At 37.1% G+C, this 24,238-nt stretch overlaps 1 protein-coding gene and 1 long non-coding RNA gene across 2 annotated transcripts; one reads left to right on the top strand and one right to left on the bottom strand.

The window, feature by feature from the left end:
- Positions 1 to 1,232: 1,232 nt before the first annotated feature.
- Positions 1,233 to 3,065, bottom strand: LOC311296318. Its single transcript, XR_014628564.1, has 3 exons — positions 2,954 to 3,065; positions 1,520 to 2,484; positions 1,233 to 1,420 (listed from the first exon to the last, which is right to left on the bottom strand). It is a non-coding gene; the product is annotated as an uncharacterized lncRNA (long non-coding RNA).
- Positions 3,066 to 6,727: 3,662 nt separating this feature from the next.
- On the top strand, positions 6,728 to 24,167 carry c4 (complement component 4). The gene is made up of 41 exons (XM_084418016.1): positions 6,728 to 6,883; positions 7,013 to 7,205; positions 7,295 to 7,466; positions 7,610 to 7,680; positions 7,764 to 7,849; positions 8,057 to 8,139; positions 8,220 to 8,307; positions 8,396 to 8,501; positions 8,679 to 8,805; positions 9,053 to 9,168; positions 9,303 to 9,476; positions 9,654 to 9,851; positions 9,968 to 10,162; positions 10,255 to 10,398; positions 10,557 to 10,686; positions 10,779 to 10,856; positions 10,948 to 11,148; positions 11,608 to 11,725; positions 11,858 to 11,928; positions 12,028 to 12,167; positions 12,335 to 12,538; positions 12,683 to 12,734; positions 12,821 to 12,904; positions 13,091 to 13,294; positions 14,054 to 14,129; positions 14,313 to 14,469; positions 14,554 to 14,658; positions 14,737 to 14,905; positions 15,121 to 15,308; positions 18,273 to 18,428; positions 18,810 to 18,869; positions 18,986 to 19,076; positions 20,044 to 20,218; positions 20,346 to 20,433; positions 20,798 to 20,872; positions 21,046 to 21,148; positions 21,234 to 21,323; positions 21,416 to 21,508; positions 21,605 to 21,688; positions 23,251 to 23,395; positions 23,485 to 24,167. Exons 1-41 carry the CDS (start codon positions 6,825 to 6,827, stop codon positions 23,624 to 23,626), a joined length of 5,091 nt encoding a protein of 1,696 aa, XP_084274142.1. The 5' UTR covers positions 6,728 to 6,824; the 3' UTR covers positions 23,627 to 24,167.
- The last annotated feature ends 71 nt before the right edge of the window (positions 24,168 to 24,238 follow it).

The following is a 24,238-nucleotide window of genomic DNA, read 5'->3' as shown; positions in this document are numbered from 1 at the left end:
TGCGCTCCCGGGGCGGTTCAGCGCAAAGAGGAGGCGTGTTCCGGCGCAAACGTTCCCTCATGCTATTTTGCAGGTTTAGAAAACAATTCCGCCAGTGACCAGGAAAAACCTAGTCTAAAGTCAGTGGCGCGTTCCGCATGTTATTCATGCTATTTTAAGGGCGCATGCTTGGCCATAATCAATGTAGCGTGTGCACAACGCGCGTTACAATTTGAAGCTCTCATCTACACAGAAGCAGCAGTTTTCATTTTTGCAAATCATACATTATTACTAGGAAAAATATTAGGTCTTGTAGGTCTTGATAAGCCTAGGGCTTCTACGTATCCCTTTTCGAACAGTGTGATTATTATGCAAAAAAAATAAATAATAATTTTGTTCTTGATTTTGTTTTATTTTTATTGATGGATATTTAATGTGTTGCTGTCTTTGGTTTAATTTTTTTTTTAATTGTTCGAAATAAAGATTTCATTCATTTATTCATATTAATACACGAGGGAAATCATTGTTGTGTCCATGAAGATGTGAAAATAAAATAGGCATAAATCTAGCTTACACATTTAATCATACGCCCAAATTATCATACGCCTGTTTAACCGAAGCTAATTTGGGTGTGTTTCTCCATCCCCAATGTCACTTCTCTGTGTTTTACGGCCGTGACGAGGACGTCGGTCTCCTCGGCTGTGAACCGCTCCTGGCGCGCGCCTGGCAAATCCGCCGTTATAATAGGAATCCGCTTAGAAAAAACGCGCCTGCGCTTAAAGGGAATGTGAGATGTCGCTCTGATTGGTTTATTTCACGTTACGCCCAAACCACACCTATGAATAATGAAGCTACTTCAGACCAACCCCTTTTAGATTTGCGTCGGGCGCAAGAGTCATTTATCCCGCCGGGAAAATAGCAACAGCGCCGAGACCCGCCCACAAAGTTACTTGCGCTTTGCGCTTTGACACTTGCGTTTCAGATCGTTAAAATAGGGCCCATGGTGTTCCCAACTGAGCCAACAATGCAATGGCTCTCCTAACTGTTGGAAGAGTCATTGCATTGTTGGCCCAGTTTGGGGACAGTTTGGGGACTATATCTCCGCTCCCTTTGAGGGTGTTTTAATGGTTGCACTGGGGCATTATACCCAGTATGCTTGACAGTTACCATGCACAATGTCAGATATTTTTACTGTAGCATTTTGAAATTATGGACCCATGAAGTTGACAAACATGACAAACTACTCCACCTACTCCTACTCCACCTGAACGCCTCAGCGAAGCACACTCCAGTGTGATGTGCTTTTCAGCGTCCTGGGCTTTGGCAGGATTTCCAAATGCCACATTTTTTAACCTTGGGTCCAGCAGTGTAGCCAGTGCCAAGGCTCTAAAAGTCTCATAACCTCCACATTTGGAGTGCAGACCTTCTTGCAGATGTGAGCCTATGAGCCAAAACAGGAGAAAACCATATTAATTATAATAATAACAACAATATGACAGTTATAGCCAATAACATGGGAAGTATGGTCATTGTGGCCTACCTAATTGTACAGTTGATTTCTGCGTTGCATGTCCTTTTTTCTGTGCAAGCTTGTGCTGCAACATCCTGTACAGTGGTATAAGCTTTGAAGCAGACACTCTCTGTTCCTCTGACATCTCTGTTGTTGCTAGTTTGAATGGTTGCAGTAGTGACAATGATTGTTGAATAATGTCATACTCAAGACTTGTCAGGGGATCAGTATCACTGTTTAAATTGGAAAGTGCAGCACCCACTGGCTCACGTTGCTCATACGAGCATTGTAGCATGTCGAATGTGCTGTTCCATCTCGTCTCATCCTCCTGTATCAGTTTCAGAGTTGGTCTGCCCATCAAGCCCTGCATCTCCACAAGCTTGTCCTTTGCTTTGCAGCTGGATCTGAACAACCCCACTATCTTTCTGGCTTTCTGGCGTATTTCATTGATGACTGGGGTTTGATCTAGGGCCTTTTTCACAATCAAATTTAAAATATGAGCAAAACATGCGACATGACAAAGGTGGAGTAGCTGGGCTCTTAGGATCATGTTGGATGCATTGTCAGTCACCATGCACTGAACTTTGGAGGTTATTCCCCACTCAGCCATTAGCAATAGGCTTTAGCCTCCATGAGATGCTGGGCTGTGTGGGTTTGGTAAAACCTCCTTACACCCAGTACAACAGTTGCCATTTTTGCCTCTGGTGTTATGTAATGGCAAGTTACACCAAGATATCCGTACATATTAATGGAGGACCACATGTCAGCTGTAAGGCTAACAAATTCGGCCTTTTGTAGGTCCTCCATTGTCTTCTCCTTGGTTTTGTTGTGCCTTTCGCTGACCATTGTTTTAAGCACCTTCCGGGATGGGAGGACATAGCTTGGATCAAGCTTGTTCACAAAGGCCCTGAAACCCTCATCCTCCACGATGGTGAAGGGCTGCAGATCCTTCACCACCATGTTTAAAAGAGCCTCATACAATTCCCTCTGTCTGCCTTTTAAAAGAGAAGATAAAACATATTTTTATACAAATACATTGAAAAAATACAGCTTCAAATAGTGCACAGCTATTAAAAGTAGCCTACTGGTTCATTATTTGGAAACCTTCCTAAACAAAGTTATGTTATGAACGTTTATGCTCAGTGTGCAGAGAAAGATCAAATGGAATGTAGAACTACAACAATTAGGAAAACCAAAATTATGTCTTCACTGGCTGTAGATTGGGTACTCATATGTAGCCCTATAAAATGTATATTCACAAAATATGATTATAATAATATTATTATATTATATTGACAACATATTATATTCATATTGAAGCTGTTTTTAACATGATTGGCAGTTGTGATGGGGACGTTAGGTTGTAGGGCTTATAGGTTGACACAGGCCTATGGACTTTCTAAACAGTGTCCCAACAGTTTGTTATTATATTTAAATTATAATTATATTTCAAACAATGCATACCTTGCTTAGATGGCCCAGCAGTGTCAGTAGCAGGCCTAGGTAAAGGGGGAATGGCAGGATGAGTGTTCCTCAAATGGTGCATCATGGATGATGTATTGTTGCAGTAGGCTAGCTGCCGATCACAATATACATCTCAGTTTATTTGTTTCCAAATGGAAATGATCCCACACCACAGATGTACGGCATCTCTTCTGTGGAGCCTCCATTTTTATTTATCTATCTATCTTAATCTATCTATCTATATATGTGTCTATCTATTAATCTATCTATGTATCTATATATGCATCTATCTATTAATCTATCTGTCTATATATATTTCTATCTATGCATCTATTAATGTGTCATTATATGTATACTCTGTCTGTCTCTAGCCTATCAGTCAATGTGTACATTTAAATGTAAGCCTAAATATAACTAAACAAATCGCACTATAAATGTCACTATATCACCAAAAATCCGCTATCTCACAATCAAACTCCTCTCACAAAAACCCACGAGGTCAAGATGCGTTGACTTCACTTTTATACAGATGTGTGATTGTGTGGTCTCTTCCCGACCCTGTCATTCAAACACTGATTCGGCGGACCATGCAAGGGGGTAATGTTTCATAAAACACTGAAGCTTCCCCGGGGGCCGCCATTGATTAGCAGACCCTCACCTGCTGTTAGCATTCCATTGACTCCCATTCATTTTGGCGTCACTTTGACAGCGAATAACTTTACATCTGAGGCGTTTAAAGACTCCATTTGTCCATTATTTATTTCTAAAGAAACACGAAAATGTATAAAAGGCTCCATTACCTTGTATCTTACGGGGCGTAGAAGCAGTTTTTGTAAGAATAGGCTAACGATTGCGTCATAACCACGCGACTCTCTGTCTTACAGTAGAGAAATTACCGTATGGACAGAAGGAGAAGCTCACGGGCAATCGGGGGGACGTGGAGGCAAAATGACAAAATATTTAATCAGAATACTTAGCAAAAGTTTCTCCTGCTCCTAGCTCATGGACACCTCCTACTCACACTCTCCGTCTCTGCAAGTTTCGGAAGGGAATGATTCAGATTTCTCTTGGCACAACTACTAAAAGACAGACAGGTTGCTCACGTCACATCTACGTCGTCAAGCTCAGTTTGAGTCTGCGCAGTAGAAACACTCCGAAGCTTCATTTAGCCGTAGTCACGTGACATGGGTGTTTTGAATCACGCTTCGGATCTGCAGGCGTTTCTCAATGTCAAGGAAGGATCCTCGGAAGCCAGAATTTCGAGGATGCTACGTCATCGACATCCGTCGAAGGACTGTTCCAATGTCGAGGATCCTCGGAATTTCCACCAAGGACTGAGTCCTTCGTTCGAAAAATATCCCATATACAGGAAAGGATGCATATGTGTAGCCTTCGCGCTCTTCGCGCTCTCAAATCACCCACAATCCTATGCGCGCAGCTTTGCTATCTTGTTCAAAAAATTCAAAATGTTGGACGTTAACGGAGTCGGAGCGTTAACGGATCAGTATGCTTTCAAATGTAAATATATTTACGTTACCAAACATTTGTTTAAAAAAAGAATTACATCCATTATGTTATGGGTCAAATTGACCCGCACTGTTTAAACACACTTAACAGTCAAATAATCAATATGATTAAAAAGGAGTTTATTGATTTAAAAACGATTATATTGCCTGAGTGAACAGAACTGCGTCCATAGCAACGCTCTGTTTTTCATTTTCACTGACGTAATGACGCACTGACGTGCACTTGCTAGCCTGTTCCATTTACGTGTTCTCCGAATGCTAAAGAGGAGCCTCGCCTAGCCTCTGAAGGAAGTGACTTGGAAGGACCAGTCCTGCCAAGGAAGTATCCTTGACATTGAGAAACACCTAGTGTTTCGAAACATCTGCGCTTTGTGATCTCGACAAAGCTTCGGAACGTCAGTTTCGCGTCAGCCATCCCTAGTTAAAACTACATTTCCTTTTATGTTCATTCATGTTTATTTGATGCTATAGACCTTATGTAGCCCCGGACATTTTCAGCGGTGCGCTCGTTGTCTTTTGACTTCCGGTCTGTATTTTCACAGCGATCTTGCGTATTTATGAATGAACGGCTCGTTTTAAAATCTTCCCGGTCTACTGACATTTGTTAAGACATCTGCTTTAAACATTACAATCCTCATGATAACTTTTGTTAACTTTACATTAAGTAAATCCACTTCAAAAGCTAATTACTCCTGGACAGCAATGCCATAGAAATATACAGAGCGACTGCAAAAAACGGAAGTTCAAAGACAATACTCTAAAGATGGCATAAGGTCTATAAATGAACTAGAAGGAAGAGACGATCGGTTCACGAGCAGCTTTAACTGAGTCTCTACAGCGATCTGTCAGACACATTAAAGAGCCACAAAACGGTATGTATTGTTTAAATTTCTTTAAAAAATGACCAAATTTGAAAGGTGAGACTTTGTTTCATATCAAAAGTAACCTGGTCTGTCCTCCTGTCTGTCAGTGTGTTGGCAGTGTCCTCTCTGCTCCACGATTTATATTTTTCACTGTGTGAGAACATGGTGTGGCGTGAGAGCAGCGTGGCTTGTCGGACATACTAACAGTAACTAAAGGGGGCGGGTCTTTGCGAACGGTCAATTGGGACACAGCTTCTCTGTGCTCGTGAGTGCTGATTGAGTCATCTCACCTGGTCCTCATTAGCACGACTCTACTTAACCTGTGCCTTTTCTGGTTTGTGTTGTCAGTCACCAAGTTTGGTGTTTATTGTGCAGTGTGTTCCAGCTCACAGTTGTGCCTCAGTCCTGTTCCAGTCTGGGTGATTGCAACACTGATGAATTCAGATCTTGTTTATGGACTGTCTGTTTGTGGCTCTGGTTGTTGCGTGGATACCCACGACTCTCTTTACCAGTGTCTAACTGGCTTTGCCTGCTGTTCACACTAGTGTAATTCTAATAAATTCACCTTACTGCATTTGTGATTACTTCTGTCTTGTTCATCCCTGACAGTTGCAGGTTCAGTATGATGTCAGAAACAGAAGTCTAATTCGCTGTTGGATCCTTAGATTTTCCTATGGGGTTTTACACATAAATCGAAAAAACCCATAGGAAAATCTTTGGAACCAGTGGCGAATTAGTTTTCATACCTTCACCGCTCTATTACGACGAGTTATAAAGTCAGAATATTTTTCCCCCTCGGAATTGGACTTTATAACTTTCAATTGTGAGTTTATATCTCAGTTCTGAGAAAAGTCAAAATTGCAATATATAAACTATTAAAAAATGTACATCTCGCAAGTCTACTTTATTCCTCACAATTGCGAGTTTATAAAGTATCTCGCAATTCTTACTTTATTTCTTGCAATTGCGCGTTTGTTTCACAAATATGACATAACTTGCAATGGTGAGTTTATATCTTTCAATATGAGAAAAAAGTCAGAATTTTGAGACATAAAGTCACAATTATCTTTTCATTTTTTTTATTCCGTGGCGGAAACAAGCTTCCATACCCAACCCTATCATATTGGTGGAATGCCTAAGGGATACAAACCAACCAATCACATTAATAAAATGAATACAAAGACGTGGCATAACATTTAGAATGTAGACCTACTGTGTTAATTAGACTGGTGTTTTTTCTTTTCTCATTGCCTTTGCTCCAGACAGCTGCTGTTCCTGCTGTGTTCTGTTATAAACAAGATTTCTTGTAAACCACATGACCATGCAATTTCTTGGCAAGGTTTTTTTTTTTTTTTTTTTTTTTTTTGTCAAAGCCCAAATTGGTGGGAAATAGCCCTCGTAGTCTTTTCTCAGTTAGTTGGTAGATGATGTTAGTCGCTGTCCTAATGGAATAATCACATATGAGCAAGGTGAAACAGCAAGATGATCTGCCCTCTGTTTTTTGCATTTTTGGTTTTTCTTGCAGTGGATGCAAGACCCACGTAAGTACTAGAATTATTGACTAATTTTACAAAATGTAAAAAAAATTTTTTTTCGCATAATTACCCACTTCTTGCATTTTGTTCTATCCTATCAGTGCTTATATACATGTGTTTGCATTTATAATGCAGATGCCTAATTGTTGCTCCAAATAAAATTCACCTGGGAGTGGAAGAGACTGTGAGTGTGCAGCTTCATGGAGCAACTAAAGAAACCAGCATGCAACTATACTTTGAAGACCAGAAATCTTCAAGGTGTCTGTCAGAAAATAAATCTATAATCCTTAACAAGGACAATAACTACCAAGCTGTGGTGAAACTTAAAGTAAGTCTGTACACTTGAGCTTTAAAATCTTAAAATCTATGTCTCCACTGCAAACTCTGCCAATGTCTTTTCAAACCAATGTACTGTAGGTTGATCCTAAGATGTATGGAAGTACAGAAATGGATTCACATGTTCAGCTTGCAGCTGAAAGCAAGGATGTCTTCGCAGACCAAGTCAAAAAAGCCAACATCTTTTTGTCAACTAAAAGGGGGTACATTTTTATCCAAACAGACAAGCCCATTTATAATCCAGGGGAAAAAGGTACTGTATGACTATTCACTTTCTTCTTTTTTTTTTCTTTTTTCTTCTTCTACTTATTTACTTTTATTAAATATGTATTATTTTCTTACCAGTATTAAAAATGCCCACATTAGTTTAGATTCTCTTTATTCCATGTTTTTCAGTAAAATACAGAATCTTCACCCTAGACAACTACTTTCTCCCCATAAAGGATGAAATTCTCGTTCAAATAGCAGTAAGTTGTTATTATCCATGATGAAACACTAATAATATGCACAAATAGCTGGAATGAGCAGGTGAAAAACTTTCTTTTTACAGAATTGCAAAGGCTTGATTGTTTACAAGCATATTTTGATTTCTGACCAAATCTTGGAAAAAACTGTCACTATACCGGAAGTGGAGCTGTAAGTTAACTACATGAACACTAAACAACACTTACACTAAATAAAGTGTGTATATAGTGATTGTTTAAAGCGCTGGTTGTAAAAATCACATTTGCATATACAGTACACATATTCTTATACAATGGGCAACATTACATTATAGGGGACAGCTATGGACTTGTAATGAACCTCATTGATATGTTGTGTGTAATTTTATTCATCCTTCAGGGCTGGTAAATGGAAAATCACTGCATCATTCCATAAGTACCCTGAATCTATCTCAGCATTGGAGTTTGAGGTCAAGGAATACGGTAGGTATTATGAAATTGCAGGTGCATCTATTTGAAGAATTCTCGTTTAATCAGTCACTTTAACCTTTCATTTATCACAGTTTTGCCCACATTTGAGGTTAAGATTGAGTCTACACAGCCTTACCTTATTTTGATGAGCAAGTCCTTTCCATTCAACATCTCTGCCAGGTATGTACGCTACTCCATCACATGCTGATGGGGTTTGTTGTTGACTTCAGATTTTGCAATGTAACTCATCAGTTTTTGGTGTTTTCAGATATACTTATGGGAAGGGGGTCAACGGCATAGCATATGTTCGATTTGGACTTATTGATGAAATGGGGAATAAGATATATCTCCCAGGCACTGAACAGCAGATAGCAGTAAGAATATAATTTTGCTGTAGAAAAAAAGCTAAAATGTTTCTGACAATTAAGTCTTTCAGATAATAAAAAGAAATTGTCTAAAAAAAGATATATTTATAACGTGTATATGTGTGTGTAAAATGTACTTATCAGTATCTGATTTGATTTATTTGTTTATATTCTTCTGTTATGTAGGTAGAGGATGGCACTACAAATACAGAAGTACTCACTAAGGTCTTAGAGAAAGCGTCAGAAAATTACACTCAAGGCCATATAGAGGGATATTATCTTTATATTGCAGTCTCGGTTTTGGAAAAAGCAAGTGAGTAATAAATGGAAAGTAGCCTAATGATTAGATCAGGAAATGTATGCAATAAAATAAAATCTAGTTATCACAAGTGCAAAAGTATATTGATGAAATAATGTGTTTCTTTGTCTTATTATACACCCGTCGTCTTATTCACTTATTTTATTTACTTAAAGTTACTATTTATCCTCAGATGGGTATTAAAATATGTTTAATGATTGAAAATTATATCACAATGAATATTTCGACTTATGTTATGCAGGTGGCAATCTAGAGGAAGCAGAAAGTTCTTCTGTGAAGATTGTGACATCACCATATGTTGTTGATCTGTCAAAAACCAAGACATATTTCACCCCGGGTGGCATGTTTTCCATTTTGGTATGTGGCCTAAATAATTTTTTAACTCAAATATGTTATTTTTATCCCTCTCTGGCTTTAAAAATTATGTTAGTATCACACCTGCATACACAAATAAATTAAATTATTTTTTGATTACTGCATTTCTTTTGAAGGCTACTGCAACATATCCAGATGGCCAAAGAGTCCCAAACTTGAAATTTACAGCCACTGTTGGAATAAAAGGATCACCAGAGCAGATTCTGAGCACTGAGGGCTGGGGAAATGAAATGGGAGATGTAGCCATGTCCTTTGAAATACCACCACAGGCTAAGAATTTAGCTATAACGGTGAGATTTCACATGATATTTGATATATCTTTATTACCATTCCTATACAATTACCTTGTTTTAAATCTGCTGTCAACAACAGTATGAACCTTTTTTTGTGTATCCTTGTGGCTTTGGTATTGACCAATCAGCATCCAGGACTGGGACTGTCCATTTAATATAGTCCTTATTTTGCAGGTTTTTGCCGAGGGGAGAGACCAGGAGGTAATTCGTAGTGATAAAAAGATGACAGCCAGTGCAATAAAAGCTGAAGAACACAGCTATCTTAGTTTGGAAGTGGAGCAACAGTTCCTACAGCCTGGAGAAGACTTGAAAGCCACATTACGGGACATTACACCTCAGGGTTCAGGAAAACCAACTTTCTTTTATTTTATGGTAAGACTAAGAGCAATCAGCTTGGATGTCATTTTTTGAATAGGTCTTTACCAGATTTGCTTTATCTTCAATCTAATGTCTTCCATCATTTAAAAAATAAATAATTCCCCAAACAGGTTTGGAGTAAAGGACGAATTGTGCAGGTGGGGAGGGTGCCAAGAACTGAAATCACAACAATCAATCTGAAATTCAATGTGGAAATGGTGCCTTCTTTTCGCCTGGTCGCCTACTATTTTACAGGCCTTAAACCAAAGGGAAAAATAGTGGCTGACTCTGTGTGGGTCGATGTGAAAGATGTCTGTAAAGGCAAGGTACAGCAGAGACGATTCATCATTCAGAATCTAAATATGGTGAAATATTGGTTTAGAAGCGAGTGTTTCCACATACCGTTTTGTTTGTATAGGTAGAAATTGATCCAATGGCTGAGATAAAACCTGCAACTGAGTTTAAGGTGACGGTCAGAACAGATCCAAAGGCCAAGGTGGCTCTTGCCGCAGTGGACTCAGCTGTTTACATTCTGAACAAAAACAAACTAAGCCTTCAAAAGGTAATGCATTTGGGATTATGTGCTGTACACTATGTACAAAATCAAAACTGGAGTTTTGTGGATATCTAGTACGCTATGCTAGTGTACTCCTAAAAGTACTGCATGCACCTTTTTAGTATTGCTGCTCATGATGGAGATGATTTGTTTTTTCCCCACAGATGTTTGAATATATGAACTCGTATGACTTGGCCTGCTCTGTCGGAGGAGGAGAGGATTCCAGTGCTGTTCTGCAGAGAGCTGGGCTAACTTTCATTTGTAACTGTGATCTGGAAACCCCTATACCCACAAGTAAAATACCTGCTGACAATCTATTTTGTGAATTATTATTCAAGAACCATAAGAGCATGAAAGCGTGATCAACACAGTTTTTTACTTCTCAGAGCATAAGTGTTACAACTCTAAACCTGGCCCTCGTATCAGGAGAGCAGCGGACTATGTTGCAAAATACAATGCAGTCGGTAAGCTGCAAACCAACAGTTTGACAACCCTTGATCATTCCTCACATGATTTGTCTTTTAATCATATGTCAATTGATAATATCATCAACAGTCAACAGCTATAAGAACATAGACAGGAAATGTTGTCTTGATGGTGTAAGGCCAAGCAAACTGCATACGTCCTGTGATGAGCGTCTCAAAAGAGTAAAAGAATCGGACAGCTGTCGTAAGGCTTTTAAACAATGCTGCGAAGCTGCAAATGAGAGGAGGAAGAAGGAGAAATTTGAGAGGAGAAAAACCAGCCTTGGAAGAGGTACAATTTGTCTTGCATAACTTCTTGGAAGGGTTTTCTTTGATTAAAACCACATTTATTGCACAATTCTACAGTGATTTGACATTCTAAATCAAACCAAACAAAGAAATGAGTGAGCAGTGAAGTCAGTTTAGTTTATTATTTTATAATAATATTAATTTGTATTATTATTAGTGTTAATATCCTTATTAATAATAATAATAATAATAATGTTAAAATATTGTCTATATCAGTGGCTTCAGTGCCACTATAGTTAAAAAATATAGTATAGTAAAATATAGTATTAATGTTACTGAGCAGTGAAGTCATTTAGTATATAATCATAATTATTATTACAATATTGTCAATATTAATACTAAATTTACACGTATATACAATAAATTTAAATTATAAAATGTATTAAAATATAAAAAAGTATATAAAAGCTGAAATCTACTCTTTTTCTGTCTGTCACTGTAGTCACTGACGACACACTGGACGAAATTGTTATTAATGAGGATGCAATCTACCTTCGTAAATATTTCCCACAGTCATGGATGTGGACAGTCATTGAATCAGATAGGACTGGCATTATCAGGTTACCAATTAATCAGATAAATAAATAAATATTATAATGAGTTTGACTACATATACTGATGAATAGAATAAATCACCTCTAACATCATTTTTTTTATATGTAAATACTTTTTTGTCTTTTGTAAACTTAAAGGCATGATGCAGTTGCTCCTGATTCTATAACCACTTGGGAAATACAGGCTGTGGGCATTTCTTCCACAAAAGGTTGCTATTTACTTAAAATCTGCCATTTGGTGTGCTATTTAGATGCTGATTATTTTTCAAAAGGTGTTTATTATTATTATTATTATTATTATTATTTAGGATTCTGCATTGCAGAGCCAAAACCCCTGAAGGTCTTCCAAGATTTCTTTTTGTCTGTCAACCTACCTTACTCTGTTAAGAGAAATGAACAGCTTCAGGTTAAAGCTGTTGTGTACAATTACAAGCAAGAGAGTTTACAGGTAAATTTAATTCATCTTTATTTCAGGTGCTATTCTTTTTAACCAGCAAACAGTGCATGTGCCTGAAAAATGATTAGTGTGACAAACAAGATTAAAATGCTTTGAAACTCGGCAAAACTCTAGTTCCTGTCTAAGGGCCGAGAATGCCATATCATGTGTCTCTTTAGGTAATAGTGAAGATGAATAAGGAGGAAGGTTTGTGCACTGCTGGCGGCAGTGAGGTGAGGGAGGAGGTCACGGTTCCTGGTAACTCTGCAGTGGCTGTGTATTTCACCGTGGTGCCCCTTGTTATCGGAAATATCCCCATCACCGTGCTGGCTTACGCCTCAGACACTGCCCAAGATCGAGTAGAAAAGGAGCTCCGTGTGGAGGTAAAGTGTGGCATACCACGATTTTACTGTGCTTCAGTGCCACATACCTGAGAAATGTAAGGTGTTTCTCATGGGAATACTCTTGTTTCCTACAAGTGATTCAGTATTCACCCAAAAACTCTCTTGATAATCCTTCATCTTTAGGGGGAAGGACAAATCGCCTCTATTGACAGGGAGTTCAACATTGATCCAAAATGTAAGAATCCAGCATATAAATAGTAGATCAGTTCATAGGCTTTCCATCATTGCAGTCAACTTTTTTTTGTGTGTCTTTTTATGCAGTGAGGAAATTAGAGATTGATATTCCAGTGCCTGTTGATGAGATCCCTGGTGGGACAGACTCAGACATCTATTTGAGTTTAAAAGGTGAGATGGTATATATGTATAAGGTTTTAAGCCGCTAAACTCCAGGGAAGTTTTCAGTCCAATGATCAAGTAAGTGAATTCTTATTCTGTGAATGTTTCTGAAGAGCGTGAGCCTATGTGTGTGTGGATGGATGGATGGATGGATGGAGTTGAGGTACAGTAGATAATGACCTTGTTATCTTCCAGGTGGTGTGATGGGTGAGTCGGTAGAGAACTGTCTAAACCTGGAGGGTGTTGATAAACTCATTCAGCTGCCCACTGGCTGTGCGGAGCAGACTATGGTGAAGATGTCTCCTGCTATTCATGCCATGAGGTACCTGGATGCCACCAACCAATGGATATCACTGAAAGCTGAACGAAGAGATGAGGCCCAATCAATGATCCAAACTGGTGCGTATCCATTATGAAATACCTTTAGATGACAAAAAAAAGTAAATATTCGAATAGGTCATAAGCTATGAGCAGGGCCGTAACTAGGGTATCCAGGTTGTTGCTGGGGGCTCTCCTTGGTGGAAAATGTGTCCCCCCACAATGTTAATCGGGTTCTTCCTCCTCTATTGAAATCGCGTTCCTGGAGTCAGTACGATTTTCTTTATTTTTATGTTTTTGATAAAAGTCTCTTATGCTCACCAAGGCTGCATTTATTTGATCAAAAATACTGTTTTCTATTTGAATATGTTATTAAATGTAATTTATTTATGTGATGGCAAAGCTGAATTTTCAGAAATCATTCAGATATGCTGATTTGCTGCTCAAGAAACATTTATTATAATTATCAATGTTGAAAACTTAATATTTTTGTTAAAACTTTGACAATATTTTTTTTAGGATTATTTGATGAATAGAAAGTTTGAAAAACAGTGTTTATTTGAAATATAATCTTTTGCAACATTAAAAATGCCTTTACTGTCACTTTTCTTAAATGTAATGGATCCTTTTTGGAATAAAATTATTAATTTCTTTAAAAAAATCGTACTGACCCCAAACTTTTGAACAGTATTGTCAAATCATATATTTGCCAATATATGTGAGTTTTGGGTTGGGCCCACCATTATACAAAAGTATTAAGTATTAATATACCTGACAAATGTTGAAACATCATATATACTTAAACCACATACATCTTTGTTTTAACTTCTTATGTACCAGGTTACAGCACAGTCCTCACACACAAGAAACCGGATGGCTCTTACGGAGCCTTTCTGCGGACTCCCAGCAGTATTTGGTACATTTTTGGTTCCTCTAGCGCAACTCTAGCATGACACTAGCAATGCCAAGAATGCTTAATATGTATTTTTTATATTAACTACAAGAAATCCACACGTAATATTTTGACTTTGTTTTTGATATATATTAGTACAAAAGTGTTTTTTTCTTCTTCTTTTTCTTCTATCCAACCTTCCTGTAGGCTTACTGCATATATTGCCAAGGAGCTGACGGAGTCCCGGGACATTATCAATGTGAATGACTTATATATTCAGGATGCCATGTCTTATCTAATTTCCAAACAGAAGAGCAATGGTGCATGGGATGATCCCAATCGCCTATATGACAGAGGAATGAAGGTACAGCTAAAAGGGTATATTTATTCTATTTATCAATATTGTATTGCTAACATTGACTGAAAATAGAAAAATATTTGTCCTCAGGGAGGAGTTGGAAAGGCGAAAGATGATGTTCCCCTAACTGCTTTTCTCCTTATTTCAATGAACCATGCTTTGAAAGTCTACGAGCTGGGAAGTGATACAGAACTGGTAACAGATTAACTCAAGTGACATCAATTCAGTTCATTAACTACTGAATAAACAAAACAAACCTCTGTTTATTTCCAGAGAGCAGCTATTGACAAAGCAAAGTCTTATCTAGTTGGGCAGTTGGATGCTTTGGAGAGTCCTTATTCGCTTGCCATCACAGCTTATGCCTTGACCTTGCATGACCATCAAAGTGCAGAAGCCCGGCGAGTGCAGCAGAAGCTAAAAGACATTGCTAATTGTGACAGCGGTCAGTAATTCAATTATTACCAGCAATTTTACATCTTGAATTCTTTCTCTTAGAACATAATTCACGTGACAGCAGAAGATATTCTCAAAAACTGCATGTCTATACACATAAAATATTTAATAAATAAAGAATCACCAAAAAAATGTGGTCACAGTTTTTTAGCTCATTTGTCATTATCCAATCCATGCATCATATTTTCTCTCCTTTCTGCACAGAAAAGTGTTTTTGGGATGCCAAAGGTGGCAGAGGCGAATCAGTGGGTAAAGCTGCGGCTGAATCTGTGGAGACCACAGCATATGGTCTACTCAGTATGCTGTCAGTGAGTGACATGAAGACTGCTAAACTCGCTGCAAACTGGCTGACAGAGCAGCGCAAATATGGTGGTGGATTCCAGTCCACACAGGTGGGTTGCGGAATTATATTAACTCTTTTTTTTAAAGGAGCTGTATGTAAGAAATGTATTTCAATTAATCATAAAATGGCCCTGATATGTCACTAGACATTAAGAAATCATGTTCATTTCAAATACTTATATCACTGACAACAGTAGTCCGGCCAGGATATTGTCATTTAAAAAGTGAAGTTGAACCCCCTTAACTGATGTTGATGTTGTCATGTTGTGTTTTGGCCTGAAGCGCCACCCTCTACCTATCTACCAATCACGAAGTCAGTAGTGTTTCGGCATCCGGGTTGCCAGCTCAGCTCTAGTTACCACAGCTGCAGCTACAAACGTTCGTGCTGGATCCTGCAGCCTATCTGGCAACCTCGAGTCAGGGGGGAGGGGGAGGGGATACACCGCTCTACAGTAATTTGAAAGTGATTGCAGTACCAGTTTTGGCCACAATCTTACATACAATCTTTAAGTTGCCAGCCACTGCGAGCATTTTTGATCATTTTCACAAAAGTGTCATGGCCCCCAGAATATTTTGTTGTATGAATAGGCCTATTTGAACATGCAATATATCAAAAGAAAGAACAGGCCCTCAGCTTTTAAACAAACAAATAAACAAACAAAAAAACGCTTTAATTAACACTTCAGTGTGGGTACGTTTAAAAAAAAAAAAAACAATTTTGAGAAAAAGCTGTGAAAATAGCGTTTTGTAAAAGTCCAAAATCCAAATCAGATTCAAAATGATGGAGTAGATCGAGTCCATCAACATCCCCAAAGCCTGCACAGTCCTATAGCTCGTCCTGGCTCTACATTTCATTCATTAGCATTAGGCAGTTTTGATTTATATGCTGTTGATCGCATTATTTTACATATTCATATGATTAGCTTACATATACAGTGCTATGCATAAGTTTAGACACCCATACTAAAGTTGACTAAAAAGAGGAATAAAAAATCATCTTTTGGAAACTGAACTTAATGCCTTAATTTAAAAAATTAGGAAAAATCCAACCTTTAAGGACACCAATTTTCTTTGTGAATGAATAATGTATCGTAAATAAATAAATGTTCTTCCTTAAAATACAGGGTGCATAAGTTTGGACACCCCTATGTTAAATTCCCATAGAGGCAGGCAGATTTTTATTTTTAAAGGCCAGTTACTTCATGGATCCAGGATACTATGCATCCTGATAAAGTTCCCTTGGCCTTTGGAATTAAAATAGCCCCACATCATCACATAGCCTTCACCATACCTAGAGATTTGCATGGTTTTATTTCAGTTAGCCTAATAGCTAGTTTGATTTGCATTGAGAGATGATCTTATGGAAAGTACCCCATGCCAATCTCTAGGTATGGTGAAGGCTATGTGATGATGTGGGGCTATTTTAATTCCAGAGGCCAAGGAAACTTTATCAGGATGCATAGTATCCTAAACAAAAAATAAATAAAAAATACTTAAAAATAAAAATCTGCCTGCCTCTATGGGAATTTAACATAGGGGTGTCCAAACTTATGCACCCTGTATTTTAAGGAAGAACATTTATTTATTTACGATACATTATTCATTCACAAAGAAAATTGGTGTCTTTAAAGGTTGGATTTTTCCAAATTTTTTTAATTAAGGCATTAAGTTCAATTTCCAAAAGATGATTTTTTATTCCTCTTTTTAGTCAACTTTAGCATGGGTGTCTAAACTTATGCATAGCACTGTATGACATCGCATGTTTCTGCATTTTCTTCACGTGTTTTGATTAGGAGATTCAGCAGTCTTTCAGAAGATGCCATAGCACCCCCTACCGTATAACAGTGAAAAAACGGAAATTTCCGCGCGGAAGCGTTTTCTAACAAATGAAATGATTGAAATTTCCGTCAATGGCGGGGAAAGAGTTAACTATAAAATGTTGATTCTAATTCCTTATAAAACGATGTCAAAAAAGTGTTGTAATGCTATTTTTAGATTTTTTTTCTTTTTCAACTGTTTGATAGCCTGATATACCTACCATTTAAACATTTTTGGAAGAAATTAATAGCCTACTTACATTTATCAAGGATGCATTGAATTGATCATAAGTGACAGTAAATACATTTATTATGTTAAAAAAGATTTAGATTTTAAATAAATGCTGTTCTTTTGAGCTTTCTATTCAAAGAAAGAAAGAAAAAATCACAGTTTCCACAAAAGTGTTACATGTTTTTAACATTTATAATATTAATTATTATAATAATAAAAAAAGTTTCTTAAGCATCAAATCAGAATATTAGAATAATTTCTGAAGGATCATGTGACAAAGACTGGAGTCGTTCTTTAGTTTTGCTACCACAAGAATACTGTAAATAATTGTTTTAATATTTTAAAATAGAAAACAGTTATTTTAAATTATAATATTTCAAAAATTTTATTGTATTTATGATTAAATAAACGGAGCCTAGGTGAGTGAGCATAAGAGTCTTCTTTCAAAAACAAACAAACAAAAACAGCCTTAACCTTTGAACAGTAGTGTACCTTTTATTCATTTGTCTGATGGTAACAGATCAACACAATCACACACATTGCATTGGACTGTGTGCAAGGACTGTTTCTTACTAAGTTAAAAACTCACTCATAAAAGAACTGTGTGTACTCAATGTGAAACAGCAGTGAGGCATAATAATAAAAAGATATGTTGCAGGTTGAAATACACTAAAGAGTGCTCCATGAACTAAAGAGTTTTTACCATTATTACCATTATTACCATTATGACCTTGCCTGAACGACAGTAGGCAACAAACCTCAAGTTACTGCGCAAGTTGTTTTTAAAAAGGTTGCATTTTTTTAAATGACAAGACACATAATGTGAAAATTATAGGCACAAGACCAAGCAATTTTTGGCACATTAGCGATTTTAAAACTTGTCAGCCCCATTTCTTCCATCTTTTGTGTTGGTTTTCTAGTTTGCATTAATCCTTGTTTTTGTTTATTTTTATATATATACATAGGATGCAGTCGTGGCCCTTGAGGCTCTGGCGAAATACAGCATGCTGAGCAACGATATAGGAGACCTGAATCTAAGGGTGGAATTGTGCCTTGAAAATGGCAAAAAGCAAGATTTACACTTGACCAGATATAATGCGCTCACCACAGAAGCTGTTAAGGTAAGAAAGATTACTTAAAACAGTAATGGTACTATTCCTAAAAGGTGACTTATTTATCTTCAGCAGATATATGCATATACTTTACATTTAAAAATAGTGATGACTCATTTGTACTGTCCAAATGTTCTTTTCTTTCTTGAACGAATAAGCCCCTCCCACTAATTCCATATTCAAGCGACTAGAAAGTAGGTTCATGGCTTTGGTGCAACTAATTTAAAAAAGGAACAAACGTTTTGAAATGTTGAAACATCCAATTTCAATGGGGAATATATACAGAGTGCAGAAAACTCATCAAGTGATTTTATTGGTCTTTAAATATTTGATAAAGTATGCCATAACAAGTAAAAAAAACCCTCACTATATGTGCACTTGTTTACACAGGTCAGAAATGCTGGTAAAGTTACCCTAAATGTTAAGGGAACAGGACGTGGAACATTAGCAGTACGTTTTTTTTTTTTTTTTTTACATTATTGGATCATCAATGATGATCATATCATTATCATTAACATATGATGTTTCAGTTAATGCTATTTTAAATGACTTTTTGCTCATTACAGGTTGTGCAGACATTCAGAACTATGAAGAAGGATGAAACATACTGTGATCTTTTTCACCTTAGTGTTACAGTGGAAGGAGAGCTGGAATACAGTACGTAACATATAATGCGACAGCCGCTGTTGTTGTAGGTCACTCTCAGAGGCGGACAGAGTACACAGCTTCATTACTTGAGTAAAAGTACAGATACCCCTTGCTAAATTTTACTCAAGTACAAGTAAAAGTACTACAGTCAGATGTCTACTTAAGTAAAAGTAGGCCTACTAAAGTACTTGTTTTTAAAAGTACTTGAGTATCAAGAGTACAAGAGTACATTTTCTAAATATTGCATTACTACTGCCACAGTGCTTACATTGGTAAACACAGCAAACACTTGAAGCGAAAACTATCATTAACTTGTTCAGAAAATAGAAATAGTCTGGCGAGGTGGGGCCACGGGTTGGCACATTCCCGGGATGGACCTGCTGCGTCTTCATCCGTTGTTTCGTCCATGGTTTCGTCTCTTATCTAAATCTGACCATGGAGTTGACTTTGGCGGAAAGCTGAAGGTGATTGCTGATAGGCTGTCCCAATCAGTGGCGCCTGCACAATCCAATCACGTTTGAGAGGGAAACAACAAATTGAGGGTTTCCGAGATTTTTCTTTTTTCCTTTTTTTTTTTTTTTTTTAGAAGAAGTAACGGGTACTCACGGTTATGGATAGAAATGTAGTGGAGTAAAGAGTACAATATTTGCCTCTCAAATGTACTTGAGGAAAGTCATGAGTACTCCCCAAAAATGATACTCGAGTAAAGTACAGATCCCTCAAAATTGTACTTAAGTACTGTACTCAAGTAAATGTACTCCGTTACTGTCCGGCTCTGGTCACTCTGAATAAGAAATTAAATTTGAATTGTGAAAAGTATAAATGTTTTATTCAACCAGACAGGATGTTAAAAACTATACACCTACTGTTTGGGTGAGGGTGACCTCAGGTGGCGAGGAGGAGTAGTTACAAACGTCATCTAATAATAATCTAGACTAGGTATCATAAGACTTAAAGTCAGTATGCTCTTCTCTAGAAATGTACAGTAAGAATGAAACGTTGGATGATTATTACAACTACGAAGCCGGGGAGGATCAAAAAGATGAGCCCATGTGCAGCATAGAATGGTTTGATCTTCGCAACCGCAGAAAAAGACAAATCTCAGAGGAGCCAAAGAAAGAGAGTTCACTCATATACACAGTGTGTGTGGGGTGAGCACAGTAAACTGTCTTTTTATGCACTTAAAAATGATTTGTTATATAAATGTTATATAAATAATCTGTTATATAAATGTTCAACAGAATTGTTTGGCCTATTTTCCCCTCTGTCCTCCCACAGCATGAAAAATAACTATTCTGTTGGCATGGTCATGGTGGACATCTCACTCCTAAGTGGACTGATGCCAAACATCAAGGATTTGGAACATGTGCATATGCATTTATCATTTTTATTATTATTACATGTAGTTCTCAAAAATACATTATATTTCTATGACTTGTTAGTATTCTACTTGTTATTACAATGTAAGTATTCATAATATTTGATATTATTTACCATTTTCATAATTTTTTTTTTTTTTTTTTTTATCAATAAGCATTAGGTAAAAATAAAAATAAAAAAATAATAAAAAAATTAGAGCAAGTTTTCTTACAATAAGCGCCATATTTCTGGAAGTTTTCTGTAATTTCCTGACTTTGTTCAGTTACAAATAATACAAATACTATGTGATATAAAATATGAAAGGTTTTTTTTTCGAAGAATTTATTTCATCTCTCATTTTCCCCCCACAGAATGTAAAGGGCTCAGAGAAGTTCAATGATCACTACGAAACCCACCATAATAAAGTTTTTCTTTATTTTGCGAAGGTAATAGAATAGTTTCCCATGAATTTTAAATTGTTTCTTTTTGATGTTTTTTTTTTTTTTTTTTTGAATTTGAAAATAAATATCATTGAGTTAAATTGTCTCCACTTTAATTCATCAGTACTTAACAGATCCAGCAGACACGAATAATTTGATTACACGGTTCATGTCAACAGATCACCGAAACCGAGGAGTGTCTTCAGTTTGGTGCTGACCAGGTCGTTCCCATGGGCCTTGTCCAACCTGCTTCTGCTGTCATCTATGACTATTACAGCCCAGGTCATCAAACGCTATGAACAGAACACTTTATTGACAACACTTTTGAGTATGAGCACTGACTAATGCTATTCAATGTGTTACACAGAAAAGAGATGTGGCATATTCTATACAGCCCCTCAGAAAAGCCCAATGATCTCCAAACTGTGTAATGGGGATGTGTGTACATGTGCAGAAGGTGGGGAAAACTGTAGTGTACTGTGATTATATTTGAACACATGGGCCACAAATGCATAAGTGAAAACCAGATGTACATTTCACACTTTTCAGGTGGTTGTCCAGATCTGAAAGTCACCTTCAGCAAGGATATGAAAGATACCACCCGGAGCAGATATGCATGCTACGATCCTACCGTTGACTATGGTGAGAAACTAAAGTCAGATAATGTACAAATACGGTATGTTGCCAAGTCTTAACACTATACTCACTTACATTTTAAATGTGTTCTGTTTTCTATAGTCTATGTGATTAAAATTCTCAACTCAAGCAGAGATGAAGTGTTTATGCACTATACCACATTAATCACTGATGTTCTTCAGATTGGTAAGTTTGGTCCTCTGTATTTTTAAATTTAAAATGAAACTTTCAAGTTATAACTATTAGTTATTCTATGGCAGTTTTGAATACTTGGTTTTGATTGGCGAATCGTGCCATCCACTAGCAAATTCACTCAAAATTATGTAAAAAAAAAAAAAGCCCATCATAACGAGTATCCTAGTAAACATAGTCGGTTGTGTCTTAAAGGGTTAGTTCACCCAAAAATGAAAATTCTGTCAGTAATTACTCACCCTCATGTTGTTCCAACCGCGTAAGACCTTCGTTCATCTTCGGAACACAAATTAAGATATTTTTGATGAAATCTGAGCCTTGTCTCACTCCTCCATAGGCTGCTAGGTGGCCCAAACTTGCTGGCCCAGAAAAGTTATTAAAGAGATCGTTAATATAGTCCAAGTGGCTACAGTGGCTCAATCTTAAGTATATCAAGCGACGAGAATACTTTTTGTGCACAAAAACAAACAAAAATAACGACTTTATTCTACTATTCATTTCCTTCTCTCTCGACCTCTAGTTGGTTCGCGTAGTGTTTTTGCGCAGCGCGTCTGTGTTACACGTCACCACGTAGGCTCACTATTGGCCGACGCTGGTCATGTGTGTGATGCGTGATGACGTGCAACACAGACGCGCAGCGCAAAAACACTACGAGGCCCAGAGAGAAGGAAATGAATGAAGGAAATGAAGTTTGGGCCACCTAGCAGCCTATGGAGGAGTGAGACAAGGCTCAGATTTCATCAAAAATATCTTAATTTGTGTTCCGAAGATGAACGAAGGTCTTACGCGGTTGGAACAACATGAGGGTGAGTAATTACTGACAGAATTTTCATTTTTGGGTGAACTATCCCTTTAAATGAACGAAGTTGAAAGAGAAAATGCACGTGTACAGAATGTATTAGTATATTGGATCTGTGCATGTGGTCTTAAAGTGACAGCAGCCTAATATATCTGCAGCTATCTGTGGGGTTTTTTGTTTGTTAAAAAACACTCACTGCTCTTGATTGAATAAGCTCTGTAACTTCAATAAGGTTTAATCTATGTTTAGTTTATACAGTGAAGACTACATTTGACAAGCCTACTTCATTAAATTTCTGTGAAAACTGGGAATTTCACTGGTATCTAAAATTTTGGTGTCATAACTGCCTGTTTTTGCAAATGGCCAGTAAAAATATTTATTCGCAGCACTTTTTTAAGTCCTTTGGCAGTTGTGGCAAAAAGTTCGTTTTAGGCCCTGGTTGTAATGGACTATTTTTTCTTAGCGGAATCTTTAAGATAACATACAGGTAAAATCATAAGATTATTTCAACCAACATTTCTTGTCTACTGTCCACATATTTGTTTATGTGATATCTGTAATGTATCATTAGCCTGGTATCACAAAATAAACCCCGACCTGACCACGTTGTTGGGAGTTATTTTGTGATAATTGCCGAATGACCGTACATACTTCAAGTAATGGATTCTGCAAAGTTCATTATACCTAATAACGTAGAACCTTACTGTAAATTGTTACCGCAATAAATAATAGATCAACACAACCTGTCTTGTTAAAGGGAAGGACTCTGGTATCCAGAAAGATGTCACGCGCCAGATGATACTGCGCTTATCTTGTGATAAAATGGAGCTGAATAATGAAGCACAATATCTGTTCATGGGTCAGGACGACGCAATCTCAGTTCTGAATAACGATGGACAACAGTAAGCCTTGAAATCTGAAGTTTATTGAAAAGACAAAATGCAAACTGTTTTTTGATTCATAAAACATTGTTCTTCTATTGTTTCTGAAGTTTCAGGTATATACTGAACAATGACATGTGGATCGAGAAGATACCAGAAGAAAAGAAATGCAAGGCAACCTCAAGTCGCTCTGCCTGCTTTCATCTGAATGAATTTATAAAGGAACACCCCATTAAACTCTGTGATATTTAGAAAACATAACGAAGATGGTAAAATAACCACTTAAAACATCATTATTTGGCTCTGTAAATCATGTGCTTTTATTTCTAGTGCATATACTGACATATAAAGAGACTGTTACAGTTGTTTGGTACATTGGAAAATAGAGTCAAGCATTTCAATTCAGTTTTCTGTGTGTATTGGCAATACAGTAGATTCACGTCACCTTTCATTCTGATACATATAGGGAAGTCAAATGGAAGAAATTGATTACAATAATTCCAGATATTATCTCTTTGACACGACTTGACCTTTAGCTTTTCAGTATTACACCACCATAAAACAAGGGTCCTCTTTTTAGGGGTATTTTTTAGAGATGCTACATTTCTGAGAAATATTCAAGAGTGCATTATTGCAGTTTAAATACTATGTTTAAAATGCTTCATGTGTCCTGTTGTGGTTATACACTGTACAGTTTTATTATGGAATACTGTATTTAGTGGCTTAAACAACACTGTCTTTGTATCGCTTGCACTCGTTCATGACTTCATATAAAGTACAGATGATGTCCTGATTGTGAATTCATTGCTTTTGTGAACGTCGTGGTGTAACATCTGGGCCAAAATTATCAAACTGTCAATGCAG

The sequence above is a fragment of the Rutilus rutilus genome, assembly GCF_951802725.1.
Source record: "Rutilus rutilus genome assembly, chromosome: 9".
In the NCBI taxonomy this organism is placed as follows: domain Eukaryota; kingdom Metazoa; phylum Chordata; class Actinopteri; order Cypriniformes; family Leuciscidae; genus Rutilus; species Rutilus rutilus.
The sequence above is the reverse complement of the archived record's forward strand: the minus strand, read 5'-3'. Positions and strand labels throughout refer to the sequence as shown.

Coding starts and splice junctions, on each gene's coding strand:
- c4 (XM_084418016.1), top strand. CDS start 6,825: ATGATCTGCCCTCTGTTTTTTGCATTTTTGGTTTTTCTTGCAGTGGAT. Junction 14,906..15,120: donor CATTGCTAATTGTGACAGCG/GTCAGTAATTCA, acceptor CTTTCTGCACAG/AAAAGTGTTTTTGGGATGCC. Junction 18,429..18,809: donor TCACCACAGAAGCTGTTAAG/GTAAGAAAGATT, acceptor TTGTTTACACAG/GTCAGAAATGCTGGTAAAGT.